At 44.0% G+C, this 25,456-nt stretch overlaps 1 protein-coding gene across 3 annotated transcripts in view; it reads right to left on the bottom strand.

The window, feature by feature from the left end:
• Window positions 1-20,233: 20,233 nt before the first annotated feature.
• Window positions 20,234-25,456, bottom strand: part of PTPRN2 (protein tyrosine phosphatase receptor type N2) — a 661,189-nt gene continuing 655,966 nt past the window's right edge. For 2 of the 3 annotated variants that reach the window (XM_074574141.1, XM_074574142.1), the window contains one exon: window positions 23,002-24,975. In XM_074574141.1, the coding sequence (XP_074430242.1) occupies window positions 24,904-24,975 (72 nt within the window). In that variant the 3' untranslated portion in view covers window positions 23,002-24,903. Of the gene's footprint in view, window positions 24,976-25,456 lie in introns of all 3 variants that reach the window. The other variant, XM_074574140.1, reaches the window with a different exon arrangement.

The following is a 25,456-nucleotide window of genomic DNA, read 5'->3' on the forward strand; positions in this document are numbered from 1 at the left end:
GCTCACCACCAAGGTTGTGGAATCTCCCTCTTTTGAGGCTTGCAAGTCTCAGCTACACAAAGCCACAGACCTGGTCCCATGTGGGTGATAGTCCAGCTGAGTAGGAAGATGGAGACTAGAGACCTCCAGATGTCTGTTCCAACCAACATTTCTGTGATTCCATGATCTAGACAATTTTGGACGTTTTTGTAGCTGTTATCTGTAGCACAAATGCAGTGCTGGGTTTCTGAAATGAGACCGAGCCAGACCAGGAGACTAGAAGAAAAAAAAATCTGAAAGCAAAAGTTTTGCTTTAAAACCCAATGTGCCAGAAGACTGGAAGAATTTTATCCATATGCTGGTATAAGACGAAGAGCTGCGTGTTTGCCATTACATATGAATGGACTGACTGCGAATCTCCTGTCATGGAACAAAGAGCCGGGGATAACTTCAGAAGGAACCTGCTGGAAGGAGACTTGGCATGCTAAGGTGGTGAAAAGCTGCCCCTCAGCTGACAGCAGAACAAAGTCTTTTTATGCTCTAAAATGATTCTTATATAGACCGAGGAGCTATTTTGTGTGTGGAGCCCCATCCAGCTCTTGACAGAGGTAGTGCTCTGGATTAAAACGTTAGGAAGAGAGAAGGAAATACCCTGAGGAAAGAAGTCAGCATTAATAATACTGGGATTTGGGAGTGAGTAATACTGAAGTCTCAGGCTTGCTGTCATCCATGTAGCAATAGCCTCCAATTTAGTTTGCAACAAAGAAGTCTGCTGTCAACGCACACACACACATCTACACCATCTTCCAAATGCCTTCTAGCACTGCTCGCCAGTTACTTCCTATGTGATTAACACATTCCTGATGAGTGGGCAAAAGTAGCATTTCCAGTTTTCACTCCACGACGAGTCTTTGACCGTATGGGCTGAGCTGCTGCACGGGAAGCAAATAGTGCACTGCCATTTCACCTAATCCCGCGTGTCGAACCAAGGCAGCAGACTGAAGCGATGGCAGGCATACAGCAGTGTGCATGGATATGAAACCTAAAAAAGAAATGAACTTGTAGATCTCCATGGATCTATTTAAATACAATGTTTTATTCCGTTCCATGTAGCTTTTTATACAGTTCTCATCGCCATAGCAACAGAGGTCCGGCTCTTCAAAGGGTATTTAGGTATCCTTCAGCACCCAAATCTACCAGATATTGCAGTCACAAAAATATTAAGCTTCCACACACAAGGTGCCTGAATACAGATGCTGCCCATAGCTGAGAAGCTTCTAAGGGCTCCAGCTCAAGCCAAAACAGGACCTGAAGACAGATCCTCAAAGTGAGGATTTCCCCACTTAACTCTCCAGACCCTCGGAGACACCCTGGGAAGATGGTTAAACGAGCTGTGGCTCAGCCGGTGCACAGCCCAGGGACAAGTGTGGCCATATATTCATTTCTATACCTGCCAGTCTTACCATCCTGGTGGCCCCATACAGCTTGGTGGTTAAAGCACTGATGTGTGATAGACAGGTTCAAACTTTACTCTGAGTCATTTGAAGCAGAGAAGTACACCTGCGTCTCCCACATCCTACCATAACCCTACTTCCAGTTCTCCCTGTGTGAACGAACAGGCCGAAACAAAAAGACTTCCTCTGCAGAACACCTTCGCCCCAGGGGGAAGTTTCAAATTTTGCCTCAAATGAAGCAAAAACAGGGAACTGAGCTCAAGTTTCCTGCAGCACAAGATCAACAATCCTCTGTCATGGTTTGGTTCCATTATCTTTTTGTAAAGGGAGATATGTGTGCAGGGGGATTTTTAAAATATACATATTTCTGTGCATATACATTGTGCACTTCTTTGCATGCTTCTACTTAGATGAATAGTGTGTGTATATTTAGCAGCGTTGTACATATCTTGCATGAATAAGGGTTGTTATGTACATTTTTTATTTCCACTCTCTAAATAACTCAATATATGTTGCATACAGCGATGTTTACGTTCAGACAGTGTGCAAGGCTGCGCATGCATTTGCCCTGTTTGATGGGGGAAGGGGATCTCCTTGGCACAATACTTATTAGTATCATCAATCATCGGGGGTGTCATTTCCAAATTCCCTTTCCCTTACCTAATTTGCTAAACCTAATTCTTTATCACACTAGAAAACCCAGCATGAGAGATGGAAGTGATAATGAGAGGTGGCTTGCTCATCCATGCTCTACTGTACAGAGGCGATGTCAGCCTGGCACCTTCTGGAGGGATTTCCCATTTTTTCTCTCTTTCCATGTAGGGTGGTCCGTATCTGCTCAATCCACAGCAATTAGCAGCCCATTGCACCCTTATTGCACTGTGGCTTTATTTACTTCTGGCTCCTCAGTGCGCTCTGAAGTTGCTGGAGTCCCTAAGTCAAGCATCTTGCTTGGTTTGTCTGCTGGTGCTTTCTTGGCTTAGATACATTTGCTAATGCCTCCGGTTCAGGACACCTCCAAAAGGCACTTCGTTACTCTCAACAACCAAAGGCTGTGTATTTTTTTTTATGAGTCTGGTACTAAATTAGCAAAAGACCTTTCTTAAAAACTTGCCTCATTGAATTAACCAGTCCTGTTCTGCTTGTGCAAATAATTGCATGTCTTTAAAATTTGGAGGGAGGAAAACAACAAACCATGAGTGGAATCTAAACTACTGACTCAAAATTCCCATGCCTGACACGGACAGGGCCAGGATTTCATCCTGTATGTGCTGTCACTCCCTGCAAGTCCTGTTCTTGTCAATGAATTTAACTCACCAGAAGTCATTGATTTCCCTGAGTTTATTCACAGGTTTGTCCTACACACAGATTCCTAATGGAATTAATGGGTCCGCATCCTACCCACATAGATTGGGGTCCGATTATTCATGGACGTGACTTTGTTTCACCAGCAGGCCTTTAAAATATGCAGCTTCTTCTCTCAGCTGTTGTAAAGAGGATGCCATAGAAAGAAAACAGAAACATATGGAAACAGTAATAAGGCAGGTCAGGAGCCCTGGCAGGAAATAACCTTCAAAATCTCATGTACGTTAAGGGAAAAAAAAATTCAAGCTGTGTTTTTCATAAGACGGAGAAGGTATGTCCAGTCTGTAAAGCTTTTAACACCAACACAAAGAATCAGTGAAGCCTGACTCTTCTCTTTGATGAGGAATGAGTAAGACTCGGAATACAAAGATGTCACCAATTAGCAGCATCTCAGCTAGAAGTGTGAATATTTTTAGAAAACTGAAAGAATGGGAGACTTATTTTTAAAAAAAGAAGAGATTTTAATCAGATGAAGAAACAGATATTATGGGGGATGCTTTGCAGAAGTCCTTTGGGAATTTGGTTGCCTAGTGCCAGGAGGAATGGTATTTAACTCTTCTTTTATTTTTTTTTCCACTTTGGACATCTGTGATTCCCCCAGTGAGAACACAGTCCCGTGAGCTAGACCACTGGGGACTCCCTGTTCAGATGCTGTCACGATGACATCGGTCTTTGTAGGAGCCCAGGAAATAGCACCGTGCATCAAGGCACACAGTACTGAAGTTTCACTAAAACCACAATCTTCATACGAGTCCGGTAAAACAGACCACTTTGGGAAGGGCCTACTCAAAAGGCGAAAAGTCCCATCAGTAACTCAGGCCGACAGCAGTCAGGATTTATCAGAAAATTGGAAGAGAACGTTTCTGGCACAGAAGTTGCGATAACAGGAGATGTACAGTGAAGGGACTACTTTGATAACTGGATTCAGAGTGGTGCACCTCACCCACCCCGTGTGTCCCCCTGAGACAGGCAGGCAGATGTCATTTGGATGCCCCATGTGCAGCAGCAAGAATCCCAACCATGAGCTCACCTATTTGTTCGGACACCCTGAGACCCCAAAGACTGCTGCTCCTTTACAGAGGAGGTACCTGTTTGCTCAGCTTCCTGAAAGCTCTGATCAGACAGCTACAGCTATAAATAAAGACTGAAACAATGGTATTTGTGATTATAAAAGCTCTTCTGAGCAGGGATTGACTACTACACTGACACAATGCTCATTACTCTATTCTTGGCTGAGTTTTGGGCACCTCCATAAAATTTTTTCTCCAAGGAAAATATAAAAACCTTAAAGGCCAGAAAATTGCAATACTTCTATATGGCATAAGGGAGAACTTATGCTTGCTACGACCTAGACTTTTATGGTAAATTGTGCTCTAATCTGGTCATTTCACACCCAAAGGGATCATGCCAATGCCAATGTCCAAGGGAAGGTACCATCAGATTCCTTGTGTCCCATTGGATGGCCCATAAGTGAACTTGCCTTATCAAGTCCTCTTTTCTGGGAGCTGTAAGTACTGATGGAAATGGCTTTTATCATAGGCAGGCTACAAAGAATGAAGACTTTGGCGCTGGAACTTCAAGTTGCTGGTCAATGGCTGTTTGCCTTCGACCAAACTACAACTCTTCCCCACAGTAAATGCTCCAATATTCAAGTTGTCTTAGAAGTATGAGTATTTTGTTGTCTTTTTGTAGCAGACCTTTAGAGAAAAAGAATCATAAAATAAATTGTAAGTATAATATGAAATGTGAATAGACACAGGCAGTAAGCCTCGGTTCCCTGAGACGTCCCGTTGACTGTGTCCAGCTGCACGTCTCACTGGCACGCGTTGTACAGCTAATTCCTGGAGGAGCTGAAGGACTCGCAGCTTGCGCTCACAAGTTCTGGCAGTTGAACTTGTCTCCATGTGCGAGTCACACTATATTACCCTCCACACAAGAACAAGGTAGTGATTTCTCTGATGCAAAGTCAGCTGGTTGCTATGACAAAACATGGGTTTTGTTTGAATGCTGTTTTGGGGCTAATGTGGATCTCTTGCAAGGACATCTAAGGAAGTATCAGTCGTGATTTGTTTTAGGCTCCATATCTGAAAGAATGTTCTGTAATGGGTTGGCCATTCCATCGCATCTAATATTACTATGGGTTCTATCAGTAAGGCACGTGAGTTAGCTCTCCTGAAGTCATCCTACCCACTGGCAACATCAGGAATAGCCATGCATATAATCTGCAATGAGAAAACATTTAACAACATTTTACTGAGTGATGTGGCCATTTTCTCTCACATGTCTGTCAGAGGGGAAGGACCAAACCCCCATACAGATGACCAACACAAGATCTACTTAACTTAGTTAGACCATAAAAACCAACTGCAAAGATGGGTGAAGCTCTTACCCCTAGTGCCTGGGTTTCCACTCCAACAAGGCAGGCAGAAGTTGGCCAGGTCTCTGTTTTTTTCAGCCCGTAGAATTTTAAAGAGGTCACCAAATCATTGTGGGGATAAAGCTTTCTTGCATACTTTGAAATTGAAAAATATTATACTTCGTGGCAGAGAATTTTTTGACAGGTAAGTACCTTAAGATTCACATTTTACTTTCATCAATCACAGTAAAAGTCAAGTAAGGGCAGTTATTCCTGTGCCTGATAAATTTTCTCAACAAGTCTGCAAGGCTAAGTGTTTCTACTATTGTATCTAGATAACTGCCGCAGTCACCTACAATTGGATGGTCTGTACTAAGGAAAATATTATTACTTTTGCAAATCCACCAAGTTATGCAATTCAAACTAGGATGGTTATGAAGGCAGTTGTCACTGTCACCCTGATGCTTGAAGGTCTGTGTAACAATTTTGGCCCAGGAGCCAGCTGTATGCTGGGTTAAAACACCAGAGATTTTCACCTTGGGGTAAGATTTAGTGGAACTCATTGTTTTTAATTTGCAGCTTTGAGAAGTGTAACCATCTATGTTTTATAGATTTTTCTTTTCCTGTGAGGGAACTCATCAACTTTGATGTCTGTAACTATTGATTCTCTGTATTAAGGGATTGGTAAAACAGATTAACCACAATAGCATGTTAATTAAGACCATGTTTCAGCTTTCCAAAATTACTCTCTTTTTGTAGAAAGCTGATGAAGTGACTGGCATTAGAGACCGTCCAAGCCAAGGAACCAGAAGGTATAGATCAGAAGGGAAATCGTCTGCATACCCAAGAGAACATTCGGAGACAACGCAATCCCATTTTCACAATGTCCTGTGTGGGGCTGTTATATCCAAATCTTTAGTGGTGCTAACAGGATACTTTGCATAGATAGAGCCCTGTCAGATCTTCAGCCAGGTTGAGACTGGATTTGCTGCGTGTGCAAATCCCAGGATGAGGAGTCAAGACTAGGAACAGAACCTTGTCCCACAGAAAGATATTCTGCCAAGCAAGCCCAGGCTATCAGCTGGGGAATGTACTCAGGTTTTCTGCATTGCTTTCAGCTAAAGCAGTCATTCAGCTCCTTCCATCCTTAACTTTCATCTGAGTTGTCCAGTTAGGCTTCAGGTCTTTGGAGCAGACCCTTGTGTTGGGTTTGTGCCTGGTGCAGAGGGTGCTAATCTGAGCTGGGGATGTTACGGCTGCCCTGGGGTAAATCACAGGTTTCAACTGAAAGGACAATGCAAATGTCTTGTGTGTTGTTCCCCCCACCTTGGTGCTCCCAGACTCCTGCTCTGGAGGAAGGACCCTCTGCCCGCCTTTCCCTCCGGCTTTGCTCAGCCTTTCCCAAGCCTCGTTTCTGGCTGCACTCTCATCAATTATTTTTTTTTCAGAGACTGTAAACCTCAGTGTCAGCTCAGCTCGCATTAGTGTCAGAGAAGTATCTCTTGGTGGTTTACAAAAGAGAAAATGGAAAGTCAAGCATTATTTAGTGTGAAATGTAGTAGAGTGCCTATGCTGAGCTTCTCTGAGAGGCCTGAGGCTCCAGATACCTGAAAAAGCTGATAAAAGCTGCCGTCATCCAGTGATTCAGCTCAGCTCTCTACCATGGCTCTGGCCCCACTCTGCGTGGGCGACTCACAACACACATGAACTCTGTTTCTGATGCAGACTAGAAGTTAGCGGGGCTATTCACCCATGTTTCACTTGTGCTGAAGGGTTTGTTGACTTTTCTCTTTTGAAAAGTTGACTTGCTCTTTTGAAGACGTATTTAGTCAGGAAAATGCTGTGAGTTTGCTTTTTATGCAATGATGTGGATTGCTTTTTAGCTACTCCAGCCGGGAGCGAGAAAAAGCGGATCGATGCCCAAGGGATGTCTGTGGTGCTAGGTCATGCTGGCCTGATCTGCTCTCAGAAAGGGACGGCACCACGTGGGCTGAGAGTCACCTCCTCCAGCAGGCAAAACCCCCGCTCCATCTCTCCGCTGCCCCTGTTACCCATTACTCTTGTTCCTTGTAGCATCGTGCAAGCTGGCACGTGGGTTGGATTTCCAGAACGAAATTTTGTCAGTGCAACTCTTCAGGGTCATGTACATGCTTATATTCAATTAATTGCATTTTAATTTGGGTGTTGAAAAATTGAGGAGCATGAGCTGTACAGCTTTGGAATACTGTTTAAAAATGCATCTTTCCTGTGTAGATGGGAGTACGTAAAATGTGGATACCTTTTAAAATAAGCCTCAATTTTATTTTTTGCTGTGATTTCCCACTTTCAACGTTCTCTGGAAGGGAGAGGGATATTTGGTTCGGAAGTTATTTTAGCTGGTTCTATCCGTTTTGCTGAACTGATTCCTTCCCCCTCCCCAAAAGGCTTTCTTTTTAATAACAGCTGTTATTTCTTTCCAAGTGCTGGAAGAGGAGTCCAATAAACCCCTCCTTGGGTTCCTTCCAGAAATAAAAAACATTTCAGCTGTCATTCAGGCCTGCCTTTTCATTAATTCTATTTCAATGTATTTTATAAGACCGCGTGTCTGCCTTTGCAACAGCAAGGAATCTCAGTGGGACGGAGCAGCTTAATCGATCAGCAATCCTGGTCACCCAGAAAGAGTGTTAATTGGCCTCGGTACTTGAAGCATGTGACACTGCCTGACCTAATCATCAGAACTGGAGAAGTCAATAAATTAGAGGAGAAATGCAAATGGTTAAAATAAGGACCCAATTCTATACAACATGCTGTGAACATTATTCCTGAAACCAGTAGCGCTATATGGGAAATCCAAGTCAAGCATTTTGCTGGATAAGGCCCGGGGGAGCTAAGAGCAAGAATAATTTTATGTTCCCAGAGTTTCATCTTTTAGTCTTCCGTCACGTACATTTGATATGTCTTAGCAATTTGTCTGAAAGCTCCTAACTGAATCTGTGAGAATTATTCGTTCTCCCACTCTAACAACCCAGCGGTGCAGCTTGCCTTGCCCCTGCGCTCCCCGGGGAGGGGCTGGGGACGGCGAAGCCAACGTGACCTGGTCAGGGGACTGGCAGGGACGTGCCAAGGCTCACCTCCCTCGGAGAGACGAGCGGCGTTCACACAAAATTCAGCGTCTCGGTCCCTCTGCGGCAGTGGGAGCAGGTTTGCTTAGCCACAGGGTCCAGCCACTTTACCCCCAACGACTGATGAGCTAATACCTTCAGCCTACTAATTTTGGCCTGTAATTTAGACACATGAAGAGGCTGGTGCGAATACCTCCGTGGTGCCCGGAGTATCAGCCATCAGCAACGTCCGCGTGAGGGCTGAAGGAGAGTGGATTGCCTTCAGAGGCAGGGAAGTCTCCTTATTGAAAGCACTCCTTGTCTCTGTGCTGCAGATGAAGGACCGGAGCCATCAGGGGTGACTTTCCAAGCATTGACTGCAAAGGAATTAGTACGTGCAAGCACACGCTGTGCTGATGAGCCTGGGGAAGGATTACCCTATGTACACCCGCAGGGCTCGAGCACGGGGGCTTTCGGCTGGCAGCTGGGTCAGGCAAAGGCTGGCGAGACAAAGGAGTCCAATATCCCAAACCTTCCTGGGGGCAGAGGCCAGCCCTCTTGTGAAGTATGGCGGTGTCGGAATAGGACACTTAACGTCCCTTCTGCTGGAGTAGGTGGTCTCAGGATGAGGCGTAATAAACCTCTTCATCCTGACTGCTCCAAAGGCAGCGAGTACTGTATGGAATCCTAAACCTTCTCTTAAACATTCAGAAAAAGAAGGAAACAAGCAGTAAATGCATCTGACAGGCAATGCGTTCAATGGAGGATGGTGTAAAGAGTATCCCCTGCTGCCTGCTGTGTTCATGGTGGAGCATGAGCACGCCAGCGGCCCCAGGGTTCACAAGCCCCTCCAGAGGGGGAGGTCTGGAGGGGCAGACAGAGCCCTGGCCGCGTCTGGCGGGGTTGTGTCTGCCCTGCTGTCTCTTGGCGGGGCTGTGTCTGCCCTGCTGTCTCTTGGCAGGGTCAACAACTCTGGGACCTTCCTGGAGAGGATGCCGTGAGAAAAACTCATGCAGGCCCTGCTCTGGGTATGCTCCTCCCGGCAGCCAGCTACAGACGTGAGCAACTCATTGGTGGGTTTAATGCCCACTGCTGGCCTGTCCTGTCCTTTCCTGTTGGGACATGGCAGGTGACACAAGATTCTCAGATGTGGGACAGGAAACTATGGGACATATGTCAAGCCCCAGGCATAGAACCCTTAGGACTGAAGCCCCAAGGATAAGGATGCTTAAAATGACATCTATCACAGGCTTTTGAACATTCATTTGGGTTCTGAATTACCTGCTAGTTTTTGTCTTTGAGGCTAATGGTAGGCAAAGTATTTGTGACTGTCTCTGCAGCCATGGAGCTCCTCAAAGGCTGAGGTGATTTTGTGATTAAACGTTTCTGCACAGGGTAGGTGGTAATTTTTTTTTTCCCCTCAGAACCCAGCAGGTGGCAAACGCACAGAATCCAGCCTGAATTTTTGTGCAATGAAAAACAAAAATGGCGAGTTTCTTACTCAGACCAGCTGTGGGGACTGGGCTGAAGTCTCAGTCTGGGGTAGCCAAGCCTCAGGAAAGGGTCCTTTGAACCACAGGGTCCGGAAGAGCAAATTTTCAGTGAAAAATTTTCCATCAATTTTTTCACCAAATATTGTTTGTTTTGTTTTGTTTTTTTTTCTATAGAAATATATCAGTTTTGTTGCCAGCTCTCAAGCTAGTTGGAAACGGGACACCTTCACTTTTTTTTAATTTTTATTCCAATTTAAATTTTTCCAAATGTTCTTAAATTAACTCCAGGAATCCTTACAGCAACTCAGGTATCTTGACTTCATATTTTGCACCCTGACCAACTCTGTATAGCCACACAAGGGAGAGAGAAGAATCAACTGCAGATTGTGCCACTCACCCCCCAGCAGTCAGAAAAAATGAGCATCACCCTCCCTATTTTGTATGTGTTGCAATGAAAGTATTTTTATCCTTGCAGTCCTATTAGGAAACCAAATTTACTGACTTTCTCTTTAGAACTTGGTCCCTAATCAACTCCTTTTTATTAATTTAAACACATCCAAACCCACAGCTGCAATGAAAGAGAGCTTACTGGGAGGCTATCGGCTTTGCGGTTTCCTACCAGTCAGGACCACCTTGTGTTAGTGGAGGGAACTGGTGGGAAAGGCACTCCTGCCAACCAGGTGTGGGGACACCAGCGCAGACAAAACAACTCCCAACTCCCAGCACAGCCAAGACGGTAGCGAAGGCGTGGACATCTCCTACACCAAAAGCTCTAGACGCCCGACCATGAGTAAGTGAGCATGTGCCTGGTAGGAGTGCTGTGACGCTGTTTTATCCAGCACAAATGTCTGGAGGTACACTTATCCATCTGTTGGCTATCCACATAGCTGTGCTTTTATATTTTCTTTTTTTTTCCTGTTGTTGTTGTTTATGTATATATAGATCTGTCATATATATATATGTCACAGCTCCAGAGATAGTTGCACAGATGAGCATCTGTAGGCAAGGTATTGTCCACAGTGGGGAAAACCCACTGCATTAGCAGAGAAGTTAACATACATTTGCAGTCGAAAGTCACAGGCACAGCCCTATTAGTTGCAAAAGTCCAATATAATGCATTTTCAAAAATAAGCAAAGCTTAAAAAAAATAAAATATCAGGAAGAAAGTTAAGAAGGCACTACAAATTCATTTTGTTGCCCTTCAAGTGCCAGAAGGTGTTCAGAGACAGCGGAGCTATTTATGTTAAGTCAAATAAGGAAGGAAAGTAGACCAGATTATAGTAGCCTGGTAGACAGGAAGGAGAAAAAGCAAAAGGAATAGGAATAATAAAGTCTCCAGACCAGCCAGGTGAAAAGTGCAAACTTTCTTGTCCCCTCCTTTCCATAGCTCACTTTTTCTCAGAGCCAACAAAAGTGATCTGTACCACATCCTTTAGCTGCTGGCCTTTCAGTGGGGAAGACAGGGTTTTTAAATAACAATAATAAAGTTTTCCATTTGTATTTTAATAAGGAAACATTCCTTTTTATCGGATTACCAGGCCTGTCATGATTCACCTCTGAGCCCTTCATTTGGCTAATGAATTTATGCCCCTCTCTCCAGGGGCAGGAGATCTTGTCATTCACAAAATGATGCCGTTATCAGCGTATCTCACACTGAGGTGAGGTGGGGAAAGAAATCCCTGCTCAGCTTCGTTGGTGCCCGTCTCTCCTTCCTCCTGTGCTTGGTGCTGTAAGAGGGCATGTCATCACTTATCTCGCTCTGCTCAAGGCTTCTGCCCTGTTTCAGAGCCTTTGAGGTCAGGAGGGACCACGATGTGCTACGAAAAACCCCCACGCCTTTGTCCTTTCTCAGATGAGGAGCTGCTTACCCTGTTACAGTGCAAGAAGCTCCTTCGTTCGTTCAACTTGGGCACAAACCAAGCAGAATAGGCTCCCTCATCCAAAGGGGGAACACCTAAAGGTTGAACAAGGGTGAATTTTTGGTCAAAACGTGGTCAAAAGAAGTTTGGACTTTGGTGGCAGTTGGGACAGGAGGTGATTCTGCATCTCCGGTGTGGAGAGGGTACTAGCCCATATGACTACAACATCACTCAGGTGGCTTCGACCTTTTGTAAAGGCAGGATGTCTTCCATCCCCATCTGTTTCTGAGCCATTTCACACCACGCCAGGGCAGCTTCTTAGCTCTGGTTCAGGACTCAGAAGTACTGCCCGCCACCTGCACTCCCATCATGAATATCTGGCAAACTTAGTTTGCAGATGGCAGAAAAGCAAACCTGTGTTTGTCACAGCACATGGGACAGCCCTAAGAGCTGGAACACCACCCTGGTATTGCTTTTATAATCTCTGGCTAAAAAAAGAAAAACAAAAGTCATGACTTTTTTTCTATGCAACCTCAAAATGTCTATTATTCATAATCCTTGCACAAATTTAGCATATATATGGGTAATCCCTGCTCTCAGCTGTGTGCTGCCCTGCTCTTGGCACATCAGAGAGGGTTTGTGGGATCTGGGTCCAGCAGCTGCCTGTTGGCAGTGCCACGCTCCCCTAAGAGATGCCATTTCCCTGTCCAGAGCCCTGGGCATGCCGGGGAACCGCAACTTCCCACCTAAAGCCCGTAGCCAGGTGGGAGTCCTTCCACATCTCATGACGCTTTCCTTCTGCGAGAGAGGCTATTTCAGTAATGCCCTGCCTACCTAACGCCCAGCCTGTATTTTCCACTGGGAACAGTATTTTTCCACTTTTAGCTCCCAAACAAATCTGGGCTAAATAACTCACCACTGCTTACTTCTCTCTGCTGATTTGGGAGGAAGCCGAAAGGACTAGTGGAGACCACCACTTAATTTTTAAAAAGCTGGCTGGATTAGGGGAAGCGAGTCCCACCCTCTATGCCTACCTTACAGACTGAAGGGTTGGGGAGCAGATGGGATGGGGAGAAAAGTGTATGGGTAAGCGAATATTTATTAGAAGGCTTATAAAAATACCTGTTAGTGGTACACTGCTGTGCTGTTATCTGTCGTCTCCTGGAAGGTCTAACCTGCACAGAAGCACCGGGCATCCCCCGATCCTGGGTATGGGCAGAAGGCATTTATCAGGATCCTGGTGCTTCCTTTCCCTCTTGCCCAACCTTCTATATCTCACTGTACATTAAAGGGAAACTCAGGCAACTAATTAAATTACTTTTCCCTGACTTAAAAAACTTAATAATATTAAGTGAGCTTTCACAGATGCCAAAAGTAAAAGCTATAATGGCATTTTCAGCCAGCATTAAATCGTTAATTAATTGACATACATTAGGAATAGTGTAACGTATGCAGCATCAGCCATCTATTCAGAACAAATCCTTAAAATATGGTGGTCTCGGTGACTCATGCCGGTCAGACCCAGCTAGACTTGCACATATAAGCGGCAAGAGTGTGCTCTAGGATGGGGGGAATACCATTGGTTATGTATGGCAGGGCTGTTTGTGCCTGCCAGTTACATAAATCCTGCTTTTACAGGACTGGAATTCACCAAGGTGTCGTGGTTTTGGCCGGCTCGGCCAATCGGAATGACAGATGCCCCCCCCCCCCACCTCAGAGAGGAGCGGAAGAGATAAGGAGATTTACGAGTTTAGAAAAAGAACTAAACTACTTTAATGAAAATAATAATAAATAGGGAAATAAGAAATAATAATAAAATAAAAAAAAGTATACAATACATACAAAACCGCATCCATCTCCCAGGATGACGATCACGTCACCAGCAGACACAGGGAAAGTCCCAGACTGGAGTCAGCGACGGACAGGAGCTGAATTCCGGATCTGGAGTCAGGAATGCTCGGATCGGGATCAAAGGCAGACGAACAGACAGGGTCCTCCTCAGACATCGGCCACTGAAGAAAGAGCGAGCCAGAGCAGCCTTGCCCCTTTGATCCCTCAGCTTTTATACCGAGCGTGATGCAGATGGGATGGACCCTGTTGGTCAGTTTGGGGTCGCCTGTCCTGCCCGCTCCTCCCTGCAGTGTGACCCCTCCACGCTTCTCCGCTTCCGACCCTCTAACGGGGCAAATAACGGAGTTACCTGACCATGGTTGTCATAGCAATAAGGATAAGCAAGAGCCTCTGTGCACACCATTCCTTGGTATAATCAGGTCTTATCACTCAGAGTGAACAGTTGCTGAACAACAGGCTGTTCATTTCAGACTTCAGTCAGTTAGAAGAGGCCCAGCTAAAAAGTAAAATTACAAGTCAGAAAATTGGTTCTGTTTTACCTCAAAGCAGGACACAAGGAAAACGGCAAAAGCTTTTACAAGCCAGTATTCTGCTTAAAAGAAGCTTTGTGGACATTTATGTGGTTTTGTGCACATTAGATGTTGTGTCGGCAACTTACAGAAAAGCAAGTTTGGGTGGATACAGAAAAAAGAAGAGCTGTGAAAGTCTCCCAGGGTAAATACCTACAACACTGACAAAAAAAGGTGTTCTATTTCTTACTGAGAGGAACAAGAGTACTAGAGACTGGAACATGGCCAGGCAGGGAGATGACAACACCGGCAGATCACTACAAAGCTGTCCATCCATCCCATTCCTTGGTGAATGTGACGATGTGGGGTTACTGCTGTAACCTCTCTGCTGTGGAGCAAAGACCCACATTTTTCCTGCAGAGAGCATGTTAACAGATGTCTTATCTTCAGGATTTCCGTTCTTATGCCTTACGCACTCATGTCAGAGGGGCACCAGCCTACAAACCATGTCCGTCTTTTTTGGCATCTCAGCCATGAAGGATAAGGGAGGTGGAAGTCGAGCAGGGCAGGTATTTGGCACAACCGAGATTCCCAGCAAGATGTGGCATGAGAGTCAGGTTCAGCAAGCGCAGATGTAACAAAATCTTTCAGAAGGAAAAAGGTGAAAGTGTATGAGCCAGCAGTGCATCAAAAATGTTTTCTTTCCCAAGTCATCTCATTATTTCGTCAGGTTGTCATAGCGTCTCTACTCCCTCAACCTCAGAGAAAAACAAAGAACGTGATTTACCACAATAGACATAACCTAAGGGTGTCTCCAAAAGGCTCAGCATTTAGTGCTAAAACTGGAAGGAAGGCCAAGTCCCACCTAACTGCTTAGGAACGCAGCTTGCCTTGGTTGCCTGTCTTGTGGGTCTTTGAAGTGGCAGTATATGGAATGGGCAGAACTGTAATTCACTTCAGATGGATCCTAATAGATCCCAATTTGTCACTTCTGCTTCTATAATACCTTATTTAAAAAACTAAAATAAAAACGTAGGTTTTACAGAAGAACAGATTAAAAAGTCAATGCTAAAGACCTTCTGTTCTGCAGGAAACGTCTCGGTGAGTCAGGTCACTTACCCAGCTCCTTCAGCCATGCATGGCTAGACACACCAGATGTTAAATTAATCTCCCTTTTCAAAAAAGAGATGTGTATTCCTGCTCATGGAAACAAATCTATAAATAATCAAAAGGTAATTCTGGAAAAAGTGGTGGTTTGTTTTTCCCCTTCAGCTGCTCCTGAGAGCACTGGTTTCCTTTCGGCCTCGGCAATGCTTTTATCAGGATCGCAAACTGTGGGTCCACTTTGGCTTCTGCCCAACAGATTAAGTGTAACACCAGTGCCCTGCTAGAGCTGGTCTTGCTCATTCTCACTCTCTATCATAATATCTATATGCAGGAACAAACATTTCTAACTTGGACAACACAAATGAAATCTGATGGAAAATGGAGCAGATTTCCTGCGTGAAGGAAATGGATGCCACATTTAGAAACAAGTGCTACTAGAACACTGCTGTTCGCTATTTTTTTTTCACATGAGCACAAAAGTCTAAAATACCATGGTTTTGGCCACTTTTCTCTTTTTTCCCCTCTTGTGCTGGAAAGCGCCAGTGCCTGTGCTCCCACACAACGCGGTCACAGGCTGTGGTGGACACAAAGACATTAAGTGCTACCCGGTGTAAAGGCTACGCACCAGTTGTGCCCTGCTGCGGTCACCGCAGCGCCGTGTGCCGGGGCTTGGCGTACGCTCAAGCAATGCTGTCTGCTGCCGAAGTCGTAGCCCTACCTTGAATCGGGTACTGATGGGTGTTCAAATCGGCATAATGAGGGTTTTCAAAAGCTGCTGCCAGTTTGGGAGTGGTGGGTTCTATCTGGGAAAGTACTGCCCTGTGAAATTCCCTCCAATACCTTTAATTTCGGTAGACACCTGTTGTGGGATTCAGTTCCCTGAATGCAGGCATCCAATGTCATTTGAGGCACCTCAGGAGTTTTAAGCCACCAGCACAGGGCCGGCAAACAAAACACAAGACTTCAGAGCCTCAGCTGGCATGAGCACTGGAGGGTAGGCAGGACACCCACACCATCCGCAGTCACATCGCACACTTACAAACAAGCACTGAATCCGGCCCGGAGGGTGAGATTCAGCTCATGGATTAAGACACTTAAATATAAATGCCTCCATGCGTGCTACATGCCTGAGTGTCCACTACAGTAGATGACAGCCTTGTTGGTGGAGCCTAGAGAGGGATTTGGCTGTCCAAGTGTAGGCATCTCCTTTTGGGGAGCTGATTAACAATAATCTGCATCAAGGGAAATTTCAATTAGGTCTTTGTGAGAAATAAGTTCCGGTCCGAATGAAATAGGCTCAGGCAGAATCCTCTGTGAAGCACATTTTTATTCACGTTCTTGCAAGAGCAGGTGACCTAGCAAGTAGGCACACTTTCAGTTCTTGAAACACACCTTTTTATTTCCTAATCCCGGCCGAATTTTTCCCTCCCCTGTTTCCCACTGGTTAGGTACTCCAGAGTTCACAGTCTGTCCGAGGCGCCTAAAAATCTTCCCGGATGTCCTGCCGCTGTTTACGTCTATTTATGCTACACCTAAAGGGATTATCTGACTAGTTTATTTCTTTCCTTTTTGGTAAAAAATTTGCTCAGTGTCATTAGCCCTGGTTAAATGTTTGACTACCCTTCTAGACATTAATGCAGTAGGAATCAGTTTGTCCTTTTGTCTGTGTGATAAGAGATGTTCTACAAGCCTTTGCTGGAGCCTCTTTGTCTTAGTCATTCCCTTATCATGTCACCTCTGATGGAAACGGCTTTTCTCCTCTGCAAAAGCAATACCTGCCTTTCTTACAGTCTTGAAAAAATATTTTTTCACAAAGAGGACCCAGAGGAATCTGCACCTCTGGAGATACTCAAAGCTTGTCGGGAAATGGCCCTGAGCAATATGCTCCAAGTGCTGCGTTGAGTGGGGCGTTGCACTAGCTGAGCTGCAGAACTCCATTTTAAAGTCCATTCAGTAGCTCTCCACTGACTCCAAAAGGACACCAAAGCTATTTTAGTAGGTGTCTTCTACTCTCTAAGCCGCATCCACCCCCTTGTGTCTGGATCCTACACAACTGACGGCATAAAGGGGAGGGAGAAGCAATATGGTGGCTTTTGCAGGGGGAAGCCGTGTCTCAAAAGCCTACTAAGAGGCTCTGAAGGAATCAGTGAGCGCATTGAGGTGGGTGATTTACTTGATATTGTGTGTTTGGCTTTCCTAAAAGCATTTGGCAAAGGCTGCCCCTTGAAAGGTTCTTGCAGAAACTAAGCTGCCATTGGATTAGGGTTAAGTTTTTTGTGGGTTAATGAGTGATTAAAAGACAAGAAACAGGTTGTGAAGAAAGGGACAGTTTTTGCAGTGGTGGTGATTCCCCAGTATAAACAATGTGGAAAAGGAGGAGGCGATAGATAGTGAGATGGCAGAGCGTGAATGACACATATTATCTAGGGTCATAAAAGCAAGAGTAACTGTGAAGTGTCATGGAGAGATCTTGTGATAATTCAGGACTGTGAAGATGGCAGATGAAAGCACTGAGGATAAACATAAAGTAATGCACATCATGAAATACGCGTCCCTAACAATAAAGACAGAATGATGCCCTCTGGGCGAGTTATTGTTTTCAAGAAAAGGATTTGGTATTGCTGCGAGAACGAAGGTGGTCTGTGAGCACCAGCTCAGTGCTCAGCTGTGGGAAAGGGAAACGAAGTGTTAGAAATTCCAAAGAAACGAAAAAAACATAAAAACTTCACTATGTGACAGTGGACCACAGCCTGGGCCCTGCGCACCTCAGAGCAAGCGTAGTAGAAACAGAAGCGGACAAAGGTGAGGGATGGCAGAGGTGATCAAAGGCATGAGATAACTTCTGCTAGGGGAGAAATGAGTCTGCAGTGTGGAACAGGAAAAACTGAGGAGGGATAGGACAAGGATCTATTTAAATTCATGGTCTACAAAACCAGAAATCACTTTCCTTTTTCTCACAAGTGATACAATGCAGTTATGAAGGAATAGGTTTCCGGTCTCAGAAGGAAATGCTTTTCTACCTAATGCATAGTTTAACTTTGGAAATCCCCGTGTGGGGATTGGGGTGAATATCATGATTCACTTTATGGTAAAGTAGACATCCAAACCAGATCAGATAAATCATGCCTTAGAAATGCTTATTTTCCTCCACTGACTACAAAGGAAGCTTAACATGAGTTGATTGACTGTATAAGTTAATGCAAAAGCTATTCAGAGATTGATTCAGATGAATCCCACCTCTAACCTCCGCTGGAAATGATGGAGTAACACGCTTCTGTATATTTGAGAATTGTGGCCAAAGCTTCTTCAGGGAAAAATCTGTTGCAATGCAAATACACAAGTCATATATCCCAAAATGTGGTTTAAGTCTGTATCTCCCAGGATGGTCATCCATGTAGAGCCTTTTTTCTGTATTGCTGATTTACCTGCGTGTGGGGGATAACTGGGGCATTCTCAAGGGGAGAAATTAATTTTCGGCTTAACTCTACTGCAGTAAGAATTTCCCCATGGATTCAGTTGTTTCAAGCACACGATGTGCTGGTCCTATCACTAAACCAAGAATAAACGCGGCCTACCGGTTACCCCTCCCTGTGGGTGCGTAGTTCTTTGTATTTGCTCAGCACGCAAAACAGAAATACCAATCCCATCAGCACTGAAGTTTTACAACAAGTTCTAAAAATAAAACCCCGAGGAACTTTGGGCAACTTGAAAAGCTCCTGGTTTCTATATTGTATGAGGGGCTGCAGTCGTTCAGCTGGGAGGAGCAGCAGCTCTCTGGATGCTCCAGGCTGATGCTCAAACCCGGCCCTTTCTGAGCCCTACCAGCAGCCAATACACAGTCTGCCGTACTGAGCTAGAGCCACAAATACGAAACCAAAAGAAAAGAAACAACCAAAGTAATGTCCCTTGGTGGCAGGTGGGACTGTCCTACAGTCCGAGCACCAGAGAGGGCCAGGCTGCCTGTATTTGTGTAGCACGAAGCAAAAGCAAATGCTGGCTGCATGAATCAATGTATGTACAACCGATGGCTTCCGTGTTTGCCTGGAAGATACATAACGCTCCAGTAGTTATATAGTTAAATGTATTTCTCTTTTTGTCCTCCATCTGATGTTACCAGAGGCTTCAGAAAGCTATCTTAGAGATGAAAGATCTCCTAAATTACACGACCAGGCAAATAGCTATAATGGTGCATATATTTTGCTTCCAAGATGAAAGTCACCTTCTTACACTGAGAAAGGCATAGATATTAAAACACGCAACTACATAAACAAGGTTAAAGAATGTAAGACGTGATTCTTCCGATGGGAAGGGAGTGAGCTGGACCAGCGTGGTTTACATTTTTCTAGTTATTTCCAGGTAAGCAGCAAACTATTTTAAGTCTTCTTCAAAACACAAGTGAAATTTTAACACACAGTACAGGACCATGAAAATTGCCATACCGGGGGTGTCTAATCCTAAAGACCGCCTCTGATAACAGCTAACAATAGATATTTCATGGAAAGAAACCTTCATATAATGGACAGTGCTTATGGAAAAATTACTTCCTGTCCCTCAAGGAAAACACTGGTTATTTTAGGCTGTGCTTATGTGGGAACCTTAGGCTTTAGTCCTCTTAACCTTATTTAATATAACAGTGAGTATTTTCCATTCAAATACTGCTGTATATCTCACTACTATTTTAAAACTATAAATCCTTGGGCAGCCTGGACCACCCATGATGTGACGCCATGATCCACCAGCCTTCTCTCCCCCCCAAAAAATTTTCCTGCTTTAAATATTCCTGCAAGAGGGTATAATTTATTCCGTTTGTTAACTTGTACACTCTGTGACACACAACAGGCCAAATTTTTTCACTTCATGGTTGTACCAGGAGGGTCCCTGTAATTTAGTAATTTTTTTTTTTTCCTTCTTCACAGGAGTCCGCTTCGATCGAAATGTCGGAAGCTGCAATGTTACAGGCCACACATGTGAGCCAGAGGTGGCTGCAATCTCTTCTGCTCAGAGCAGATTAAACGTGGACCTCCAAGGCGTCAGCAGGACGTTTGTGTCCCTCTTTGTCAGCCCCGTGTGCCCACCTCCGACATTCAGAATCCAACTTTCCAGCAAAGGATGGAGGTATCGCCCCCCCCCCAAATAAAAGCAAAGCACCAGCTGGTAATGCTGTATGCACGATACCGTACTCCACAGACAATGTGACTTTATTGGCAAACATGATTTTTACAGAGGTAGAACAAAATACTTTATATAATCTTTTTTTTTGTTGTTGTTTTTAAAACTATATACATATGAAGAATATAATAGAATGACAAGAAAGAAAAGGTTGTAAACAAAACAATATTATGCCATCAAATACAGTACAAACAGCATGCAAGAACAGCTTCAAATGAAATCTTGCTGGTGTAACTTTATTTTATTTCTAATGTGGTAAATGAAGAGTAGGAAAGAGTCATGCTCTAATTGGATTTAGTATGCCACAGCTCTGCAATTTTGTTTTAATTATTTTTTTTTGCTTTTACAATAAACCAACAGGATAGCTTTCTTTTCACTGTGGTGGGGAATGCTTTTGTAATGCCCAATGTAATCTTAACAGAAAAATATAATAATCAAATCTACAAAGTGTACCCTCATTTAAAAAGCAAAACCATAGAAACTGTACAGTTTTAAAAAGCGAATTATCTCAGCTGCTTCTTAAGAGAATTTTCTAAACAAAGAATAAAATATGCAGAATAAAAATTAGGAGAGCTATTGTTCTGTAACAAAGCTAATCAAATACTTGTTTTCTATTCCAATAAACAGCTTTTTTAATTAATGACTATTCTGGAAATTATGAAGTGGGCTGGGTTTTATTAATGTTCCACTTGACTAATAAAGCATGAACTCCTTACAGGTACTATAGCTGTCATTCCCCTGGGGATGGATGGAGATTGGTTCTGCATGCATGCTAGAGACAGGAACAAGGTTTAGTCATTGGTGTAGGTTTAAAAAATATTTTAAAATGTTTTAAACGTTTAGTAGCATCTATAAAAATAATCTTGCTTGTTTTGCTACTGGATTGAGATTTGGATATGGGGGATTTTCTGCTGAAATTCATTCTTGGCCCTCATGATTGCCAAGGACTTCCACCGCATGTTACCTGGGCTGCACCAGCTCCCACAGACGATGGTCGAGAGCAACGGTTAGAGCTCACACCTGAAACATGTGAAGCCAACAGAAAACCCCACACTGTTTGCCTTGTGGCCAGGGCTGAACCTCAAGGATCTGGGCTTTAGGGAACGGTGCTCTCCTGCCCCTCCATCCCTCTGAATCCCGGCCCATGTCATGAGAAAGGTGAAGGCTGGAGAGAGCAACTGTGTTACTCCTATGAACCATCAACGCTGGTGACAACCACCTCTCTGTCCCTCTTATCTGCACACACTGTGACTACGTAAATGTAGGGTTGGTCAGGTCATTGCCCTGCTCAGGGCCAGCAGCTGTGTTCACTGCTGTGCCTGTGGGAAAACAGAGTTCTCTCCCTCTGCCGCAGGCTTTGACCAGCCAGGAAGGAAACCGTGAGCACTGGGGTGAAATCGCCCGCCTGCAGCACCCCCCCTTCCTTAAATGTCATTTAAAGAGTCAACCACACAAACAGCACCTGTAGATTCATTTATCGTTATCAAGAACACCAGGATGGTCAATATTAAACACATGCTGTTTATGGCTACGTGTCAGGCACCAGCCCAAGCTTCAATTGTAATGAGTTTACTAAAGATCCAACAGAATATTGATGAGGGAAGGATGGTGGGTCTCATTCGACTCTGGGCTCTCAGATGATCATGGCTTCCAGGAAGAATCTCATCTCAACCTGCCAGTGAACACGGGGCAGGTCCCACATCCAGCACAAGTGGCCACGGGTGGCCTGAACAACATCCTTTGCCAAATCACAAGGGTTAAGTTAACTGTAGTGAAAAGGGTAAAAAAATATCTGCCCTGCATGAGAAATCAATCTCTGTGGCTTCATCCATGGCTTTGGCATCTTCCTGGGAAATGGATTGTCAAACCCCTGGTGTGGCTGAAACCTGCATTTCACTAATAGACCCTGCAGCAGATTATCACCCCCAGAAGCAGGGCATTTATTGAGAGGTGCGAGCAGTATGCCACCTGCACAGACCAAATACTCTGCGTGGTAGTTTACAGTCAACAGAATAAGCCTGGCACCTCTTTGTGGAAGAACTGTACAAAACACGGCTGAAATAACAGGATTGTCAATCACATTCAGTGGGAGATACTCTAACCCACTGAGTAAGACCGCATCTTTCTGTTGTGTAAATTGGTCTACAAGTATGAATAAAACAATACATCCCTGCCCCATTAGCCTTGGGAAAGATTAATGCCCTCTAATCTACGCTAAATAAACTCCAAAGCACGAAGAGCAATATTTAAGTCCCACACTCAGCTGCTTGTGAATTAATAGGGATCATCCTGAAATTGCTATTATGAAATGCAAATATTTGCAAAAGAACAATTAAAAAATATTCCTGAAGTGCAAACGAAAGGCTTGTCAGCCATGTTTGTGGTGTGCACAGGGACAGTCAGAAGGCGAACGCTAATGAATCCCAGGGCAGAAATCTGTGCTAAAAAACCATTAGCCCATTGGCAGTAGGTAATGGCACAGCATCCCATGCTGGGAAATAATTCTACCCGATAATCGGAGGGCTTGGCTTAGGATGCCCTAATTTTGATTCTTTGGACAGTTAGTTTGGCTATAACTACCTGTATTTTCAGAAAGCTGCAGTACATGGCTCACAGTAAATCTACTTCAAACACTTGCTGATACTGCTCAAACTGATCTCATCTGCCCTGATCTGCAATTTTGTGTTAGCTAAAGTAATAAAAGAATCCTGTTAAACTTAAATTATCAAATGAAAAAGGCAATTTTCTCATTCATACTCCATTAGTTTTTTTAGTTATTGCTAGGAAAGCTCTAAAATGCTGAGGCCATAAAATAAACATGTGGCTTAATGTACAGTATGTGTACTTAAGAGGATGATGGCATCTGCAGTAACTGCTCTGTACTGCTACAGTAATGGAATGCACAAATTAAGCAACAGCACATACCAAGTATAGCACACAAAAATGTATGGCAAAAAGTAACAAGCCTTCTGCTTTTTTTTTTTTTTTAAATAACTCTTTAATTGCTGAAAAGAAGAAATCACCAATATCCACACCTACAACACAAAATTGCAACGTGGTTGATTTCGATAGATGCCTGTTATCTCTGTGCCAGCAACACTCTCTGATATTGTTATCTTTAACATTCCACTGATTAGAAGTTTATAAAAGCTTCCCCTTCCCAAATTAAATTCAATGATATATTTTCCAGTGCTAAGTCAAACAATTAGCCTAATATGCTTTCAAGCACACAACACTGTTAAGATTTTGGAAGAAAAGCACCCCAGATTCTTAAATCACGGAGATGTAGGATAACATATGAAAAAGCACCCAAGAATTTACTTTTGAAAATGAAATTAAGAGCCTAGATCACTTAGGTACCTTTGATATTTTTAATCTCAGGCCCTCCATTCAAACATATCGGAGTACTTTCTATCAATAGTTTAAATTCCTTCAGAAGAGTACCATAACTAAACCTGTGAATGCACATAAGCAAGATTGCATAACCAAACCATTTACAGACCTATTTTAGCATTACTTTGCAACAGTAGGCATTCAGATTTTGAGAACACAAGGATCTCGGAAATTCAACCTGTGTGCTTCTTTATCCCTTAATGGTTGGTTAAAATAGGTATCATTCAGAACAAGGAGCGAGCAGAGCCTCTGCAGAAAGGTGCAACGAACGTCTGGATCAGACAAACTCGATGAGAATCACAAAATGCAGATTGGAGGGTTCTCCTGCAGCCAGGCTTTTACAGAAATATATTTTCCTGGCTAAGAAGGATGGCACAGCACAGTTTTACAAAGGGAAATGCAAAAATATAAAGAGGAGAGTCCCATTTTTTTCCTCAGTAACCCCATAAAATCAACAATCTGTTTCCATAACAGCTCTGGACATTTACCTGACGGCCGACAGGGCCTTTCCCCATCACCCGAGGTGAGTCTACGCTCTCCTGTTCCGCGCTGTCAGTGGTAGGTACATGGTCAGAGTTATTGCGCTCGTTAGCCCCCAGCTTCCCATTAATGTGACCAACTTGTTCTCCCCAGTTGCAACAACTGTGCAGGCCTATTTACTTATAGTTCAGATTTTCTTCCATTCATGGCACAAAGCTGAAAAGTAAACAACAGTTAAGAAAACATTTGCTTGCCAAAGCCCAGCACGAGAAGGTGCAAGCTCTCTTTGGCAGAGCCTGGACCCGTGTTTGCTCACACCCTCAGCGCTGTTTCATGCTCCAGCTCGGCATTGTATAGGAACAATCACCATCCTCTTCAGTCCCTCCCTCTCATTCAGCCTTTGAAAAGTTACAAAAATATAACAGAACACTGTTTTCTGAGACTATATTGACTGCACTAATTACCCACAATACTGTATATTTGCTATTAAGAACATGAATGTGTGCTTTCAAAGTGTGACATTCAGGGCTTCGAGGATGTGAAAGGAATTAGATGGATTGTTCTGTCACTTAATCCGAGGCTTCAATGTACTTTTAAAAATTTGTTTAAAACCCCAAAAAACAGAATACACATTTTAACTGTTGAACTTTTACCAGCTAAAGGAGTTTGTAAGGACCCTATCACTATGTGGTTACAACAGAAGATACACAGTTAAGGTCAGGTCACGGTTTCCAAGAACATTCACAGGGACTGAGGATGAGGAAAACGAGGGACGGATCCTGCGGGAACCTTCGGGAGACTGAGCCGCTCACTGGGGAAGCGCCTTGAGTATTGCATTCACTTCCTCGGCAACCGCTGTCAAAGCAAACTCAAACTGCTCCTGCGGAGAGAACAAACGCATACTCTGAATAATAAACCGAAACACTTTCCAAAAGCCTGGTGCGCTACTCTGCAGCTGAGCATCCTCAAGACATTGTTAAAAATATGAATATGCAGGATGAACTGTACACTGCAACAGAAAGGAACAAAATGTTCCGGGCTTATTGATGCCATATAACATGTTTGACAGCATCTTGAAGCCGGAGTCATTTTAATGGAGAAAAATGTTGGTAGCAGAAACTAAGCTATTGGGACACAATGATGTATTGCAATTGTGTGGTCAGAAGGGTTTGGGAGTAGTTGATCACCAGCCGTTTCCTTCTGACACAGAGATGGAAACTCGTTAACATAACTGAGATATGAAATAGGTGAGATGCTGCAACACCGAGCCTTTGGCTTTTCTTAGGACCGTTTCTAGTTGAAATCAGCTAGAATCACCTTATATCTACTGTATAAAACACTATCTGCTTTTTGGCTTGCCT

Source organism: Larus michahellis, chromosome 2, assembly GCF_964199755.1.
Source record: "Larus michahellis chromosome 2, bLarMic1.1, whole genome shotgun sequence".
Lineage (NCBI taxonomy): Eukaryota > Metazoa > Chordata > Aves > Charadriiformes > Laridae > Larus > Larus michahellis.